Genomic DNA, 6,234 nt, shown 5'->3' with positions numbered 1-6,234 from the left:
AGAAAATTTGCAAACTTTTTTATTTGGGAATTATACATGTTGGTACTCTTTTCTGTAAGCTAGAAGCTAAAATATAAATTTTTGAAGAATCCTGAAAAAATCTAAAGTATATATCAATATATATCAATAGTAGATATCAAACAATTCTTGGGTTCCAAAATAAAATCTACAAACATCCTGAAAGTTCCTAGAAACTTCACTGCCCTGAGTAATTTAAAAATTTTCCGTAATTCCTCAAAAGTCCAAAAAAGCTGAATTTTCAGAAACTCGCAACATTTTTAAAACGCTTTGAAAAGTTCTGGAAATATTTGAAAAATCTTCAACAAAATGTCCAAAAAAAAATCTGTCAAGTCTCAGAAACTCTTGATTGGTAAACATGCAACCTAAACGTCCTAAAGACTCCTAAAATAGTCTCTTAAAACCTTTTTTTAAAACAATGTAAAGATTTCCAAAAAACGAGTCTTAATCAAACCTCGCAATTTTCAAAAACTTCTGAAGAGACAACCTAATACGGCATAAAGGGTCTTCAAAAGTCAAAAATTTCAAAAATCAAAAATTTTGACATCATCATCTTGGTGACTTTGCACATTTGGTTTGAGAATATCATCACTGCAGCGTACTACACTGTCTACAGTATTGTCAATGCAGATAAAATCATTCTGAGTTGTGCTTCTGATGGTATCTTCGTTTTCTTCTCCTTGTGTTGGCTGTTCTACTTGGTGAATATCTTCATGGATGTACAGTACCAATCCGACAGGTTTGTAACACCAAAATCAAGTGTTTACTCGTTCGTTTTTTGTTTTATCTTAATCAGTTTCTATCATTGGCTCTATCTCCCGATTATCTTTATCTTTCTCTATGATTGTTGGTTGCCCCTCTAATTTCTTTGTCACATTTCTATCTCTATCTTTGTTCCTCTTGTTTTCGTTTTTAGAAATGCATCTATCTTCGTCACTTCTATTGCTACGTCGACTTATGACTTTACTTCGATTACTATCTCTGTTTCTCGTTTTTTAATTTTCCTCTGTCTCTATTAATCCAAAATTCGTTGAAAGTAAATAAAATACACCACACTGAAGTTAGATTTATTAATTTTATTAACATCACACTTTCATTACCACACAAGCGAAAAATCGTGAAAAAGAGCTAAACAAAATCCAAAACACTCATTGGGGAGGTTGTGCACCACGTCCCGACCAAGTTAACGAATTGACTTGTTCCGGCGAAAACTGAACCATTATAATCAAATACGAACCAATCCAAGCTATAACCTGCAACAAAATAAGTCTCTTATAGCTGGGTTGCGTATCGAATTTTTTTCACGACTCACACTAAGTAGCGTCGTCGGATTCACAGTGAACATCCCAAACACCTGAACATCGAACTTATTTCTTTCTGCGAGGAGGTAGCATCCTATGACCTCGTTGGTGCAGCCGTGGAATTCCATTTCGTTCATGACAATTTCGGAGATCCAGTCGTGAATTTCGTTGATCTAAAACACACTTGGAGGATTTAGAATGACTGGAATAGGTGGAGGAACCTTCATCTGGAGTTGATAATGAGATGACACTACCAAAGTCATTTCAGCTGCGTGGAGACATATCAAATTTATCAATATCAAGCGTTGATAAGTATCAAATTTTCCTTTTACAAGCAAGAAGATATTGTTAGTGATTGTAACTGCTGACAGGGTGAAAAGAGCACAAATTCTTAAAGAAAACTGAGGAATTAGCAAGTTGGTAACACTGACCAAGCTCTTAAAGGAAGTGACGTAATTTTTGACATCGCGGTGACCGGAAACGAAGTAGTCCCTTGCCAAATACTTCTTAAAAACTGTCACCAGAAGTGAGAATCGAAGAGACAAAAAGTACAAACAGATCACAATAAAATAAGAAGAAAAGAAATTTGCGATGACAGGAATATAGTGAGAGAACCAATGCACTGAAGACTCCATCAATAAAATCTTCACGGAAAAGCAGAAGTCGATGGTCGCCACAAAGAAGAACACCGCCAAAGCGAAGAAGAAGGTCAAGTAAAATGTGCAATTCATTCTCTTCACGTTTATACTTCCTCCCATGCGTGCCACGTTCTGGTCAAACAACGCCAAGTTCTTCATCGCCTGGACGAACTTCTTCGACTGGAACCAGTTTGAAAGGATGAAGGCGAAGAAAGTGAAGATGTAAATTGCGAGCTGTAGTTTAAGCACTGCGGTGTTCATTGAAGTGTGGTTTCGAATTTTTGAGTTTTCAGTTAGACGTAAGACTATGATAACCACGAAAATAATAGTTAGAACTAGAGAATGGACGATTGAGATTTTACTGGATTTTCTTGGAGTTATTGCCGAGTTTAGACCGAGGATTTGTGTCCATTTTAGGAACATTTTGTCATTTGATGTAGCGGACGTGGCGAGTTTCGGTATTTATGGGGTTAATTTCGGGGTTTTAGGTTTCAAGGTGGATGGAAAGTGCGTTAAGTGGGTAATTGGGGCCTTAAAAGGGTGAAATTGAAATGGGGGGCGTTTCGAAAGGTTTAATTGGAGGGCTAGAATTTTGTGTGGAAAGAGCTTAGAAATTGTACCAAATTTCAAAATTACAAAAAATTATAGTTTTATGACCAAATAAAATTTCACAAACTTTTATTTACATTTATACTTCTGTTAGTTTTAATTAGTTATTTGTAAAGTCAATTTCGGGGCTTTAGGTTCCGAGATTGGGGGGTTAAAAGGGTGAAATAGAAATGACGTTTTGAAAGGTTGAATTGAAGGGCGAAAATTGGGTGAGAAATCCAAAAAATCTGTTTAATAATACAAAAAATTTTCTGTCTTGAGAAGTTTTGAAAAATTATGGAAATTTTTCACTAACCACAAAATGAGGATAATTTTATACCAATTTTAAAAATTCCAAAATTTTCTCAAAAATATTCGGAGATTTTTAAAAGACCCCAAGGACTTTCGAAAGTTTTGTGGATTCCTAAAAGTTCTGACAATATTCGAAAATATTGGCAGAAAGATCCTAAAAAGTTCTTAAGTAACCTAAAAAGTCCAGTATTCTCAAAAATTGTTTGGAAATTTTGAAAAACCGGAGAACTCCTGAAAATCCGACAGAAAGTCAAAAATTTCAAAAATCAAAAATTTTGAAGAAATCTCGAATTGGTCAAATCTTGAGCAGTTTTTAAAAAGTTTCAGAATATCCTAAAATTAAAAAATACAATTATAGTTTTTATTACATCTTTTGGTGATCAGTAGTTTCAATGTGAACACTGCGCCTTCCGCTAAAACTTTGTCTTCCATAATTTAGAAGTTTGGTTTAAATTTCTGCAAATCAATGGAACCAACATAAAAAAGCAAAACAAAATTATTGCAGTGCACATGTATTTTCATTAGTAATATAAAAAGAGATTTTTTCGATGTTTAAATGGGTGAAATGGAAATGATGAAGGACGTTTTGAAAGAATGGAATGAAGGGCGAAAATTGGGTGAGAAATCTAAAAAATCTGTTCAATAATCACCAACATTTCCTGTCTTGAGAAGTTCTGAAAAATTATGGAAAATTTTCACTAACCACAAAATGAGGATAATTTTAAACCAATTTTAAAAATTCCAAAATTTTCTCAAAAATATTCGGAGATTTTTAAAAGACCCCAAGGACTTTTGAAAGTTTTGTGGATTCCTAAAAGGATCTGACAATATTCAAAAATATTGGCAGAAACATCCTAAACAGTCCAGAATTCTCTTTGGAAATCTTCAAAAACCTAAAAACTCCTTAAAATCCCACAGAAAGTCAAACATTTTGAAGAAACCTCGAATTGGCCAAATCTTAAGCAGTTTTTAAAAAGTTTCAAAATATCCTACAATTAAAAAATTACAATACAATTTCAGTTTTTATTACATCTTGTGGTGATCAGTAGTTTTAATGTGAACACTGCGCCTTCCGCTAAAACTTTGTCTTTCACTCGTGAAATTTCAAAAAAGTGTGTTAATTTAAAAGAATTAAAGTCTCTGATTGGTCGAATCTACAGTGAGTTGAATTCTCTTTAAAATTAAGTTTTTCTTTTATCATTGATTTACATCTGCTCAAGACATGTTGATGGTCTGCAAAATAGCAAAATACGACCACGCGCTCTTTATAATCTGCAAGAGTAAGAATGCAGAACTAGAATGCACACTATTTTCTACTCACCCTCATGAACGTGTTCAAAGACAGAGGGAACAAACCAAGCGCAGTAAAATAAATCTGTTTCTGACTCCTTAGGATAAAGAAAACCAAATCTTTCTCCAACGTAACTGGGAGATCTGTCCAATCGAACTCGTACGCAGCCGTTGAAATAATTCCACTCTAAAAAACGGATAAAAAGGACCCATAAAATTATCACAATTACTTTGAATTGGACTTCATTTCCGAACCAGCAGTACATGAAAATTTGCGAAAGAATGGTGCTTGCGTATCCCAAAACAGAGAAAAACTCGTTGCTGAAAAACGATATCTGAAAAGATTTAGTTAAACTAAGAATAAAAAGCGAAATTTCGAGAATACGAGAGTGAGTTGGAACATGGTGAACCCCAAAGACACGGCGCTGGTAAAAAACTGAATCAAAACAAGCGAATCAATGGCAGTATTAGCATCGTGCGCGTATCTAAAATTTGATTTTAAGAAAAGTTTTTTGTGAATTATAAGAACCTGAGAATTTCCTGGTGGTGTTGGATGCACTTAAGGAACTCCACGGAGATGTTGTCCATTGGCTGTAACTTTCTCAGATTGTCGCATAGAAGCTCGCATTGAACTCCAACGAACGACATAAAACCGGAAATGAGACAATCCGTGTTTACGGTAACAATGGCGATGTAAGTAATTCCTACCAGTTGGTGGAGGTACGTCAGTTCGTACCAAAACGGCTTCTTGTAGTCAAACGGGTACCAAGCATGAAACGGTAAGTTGTACTGCTTGTAACTCCCATTGAGAATTGGAATCATCGTCCAGATCAGTACCGTAAATCCAGCCGTGGTACCAAAAAACAAAGAAATACTCTCCCAGAACTTCAAAACGGATCTTCCTCGCTCCTTCTGGAGGCGACTCCTCGGGAGAAACTCCTCTTTGTTTATATCGCCCATCAACCGTTTTATCGTCTTTATATTGGCGGAGATGACGTAGAATTTCATTACCACAATGAGGACTGATAACATGATGACGAAGACAGCAGTGGCTTGCTTCAGGTCGTCCACGAAGAAGATGCTGATGACTTGGGCAAAGTTGTGACCACAGATAAAAAGCGTGAACACGAAAATTGAGTAGATTGTGTACCAGTCGAACTGGTAGCTATCTTCAGGCCACAGGCCCATGAGTCTGAGCATGAAAGAGAATTGTTTGTGGTGAAGATCCCACTGCGCGCTCATTGTAAACTGTTCTAACACCGACACTGACGCGCACTGAAAGGTCCGGCGGCGGCGGATCCTTCACGTTATATAACTCAGATATTGATAGAATCCTGACTGTGGTTTATCAATGTAATGATTATCATTTTTATTATTTATGCGACTTCTTTAAAATGCAAATTTTAAACTATTTCTTTCTTTCTAAGATATATTTAAATCCGAAACATCGAAACTTAATTATTAGCTAGAAATGTTATTTTTCTTGAATATTGTTCTGTGTAATTAACCGGAGCTGTGGATCGATAAAATTGAGATATGGCGGGTTGATCGTTTCGATTATTTTTATTAAAAGTTCGCTCAAGTAATTTTCTGATTTTATTGGTTTTTATTGTGGAAATGAAATTGAAAGTATTTCGTTGTCCCGGCGCATCCACCATTTTCACAAATTTAAGGTTCAACTATAACTTTAATTTTAAGCAAAAACTGTTTTCTAAAAATAGAATTTGCACAAGAAGGAACATAAAAGCAACCTAAAAAAGTTGTTTTTATGTTCCTTCTTGTGCAAATTCTATAGCAAATTTAAATATACAGGGTGTCCTAAAACTCATGCCTAGCCGAAAACCGGGCATATCGGGAAAAGCTGTGAATGTGTAAATTGCTGAAAAAAAAGTTCCAATTCTAACAGAAACTGAAAAGACATGACAAAGTTGACCAATCACAAGGCCACGTGGGAATGGTCTGGAGGATACACTCGCGTGTTGCTAAGAGACCAGTTTAAATTTTCTCCTTTGAATTTTGTATAAATAATCTAGTCCACTGTAAACTTAATTGACGTTAGAATGACAGACTTCAATAAATGAGTTAAC

At 35.3% G+C, this 6,234-nt stretch overlaps 1 protein-coding gene across 1 annotated transcript; it reads right to left on the bottom strand.

Moving 5' to 3' along the window:
* Positions 1 to 4,072: 4,072 nt before the first annotated feature.
* On the bottom strand, positions 4,073 to 5,389 carry LOC148176302 (odorant receptor Or1-like). The gene is made up of 5 exons (XM_088035035.1): positions 4,677 to 5,389; positions 4,533 to 4,632; positions 4,378 to 4,482; positions 4,179 to 4,334; positions 4,073 to 4,129 (listed from the first exon to the last, which is right to left on the bottom strand). Exons 1-5 carry the CDS (start codon positions 5,387 to 5,389, stop codon positions 4,073 to 4,075), a joined length of 1,131 nt encoding a protein of 376 aa, XP_087891161.1.
* Between the last annotated feature and the right edge of the window lie 845 nt (positions 5,390 to 6,234).

This window comes from Gnatocerus cornutus, chromosome 4, assembly GCF_029298725.1.
Source record: "Gnatocerus cornutus isolate USDA-ARS CGAHR chromosome 4, icGnaCorn1.1, whole genome shotgun sequence".
NCBI classification, from domain to species: domain Eukaryota; kingdom Metazoa; phylum Arthropoda; class Insecta; order Coleoptera; family Tenebrionidae; genus Gnatocerus; species Gnatocerus cornutus.
This window is presented reverse-complemented; position numbering and strand designations above follow the sequence as displayed.

What these genes read in the sequence shown, in the direction of transcription:
- LOC148176302 (XM_088035035.1), bottom strand. Translation starts at nt 5,389, where the DNA reads ATGAGCGCGCAGTGGGATCTTCACCACAAACAATTCTCTTTCATGCTC. An exon ending in CACCACCAGGAAATTCTCAG is followed by an intron (nt 4,633 to 4,676) that starts GTTCTTATAATT and finishes ATCAAATTTTAG; the next exon opens with ATACGCGCACGATGCTAATA. An exon ending in CTTTGAACACGTTCATGAGG is followed by an intron (nt 4,130 to 4,178) that starts GTGAGTAGAAAA and finishes TTACTCTTGCAG; the next exon opens with ATTATAAAGAGCGCGTGGTC.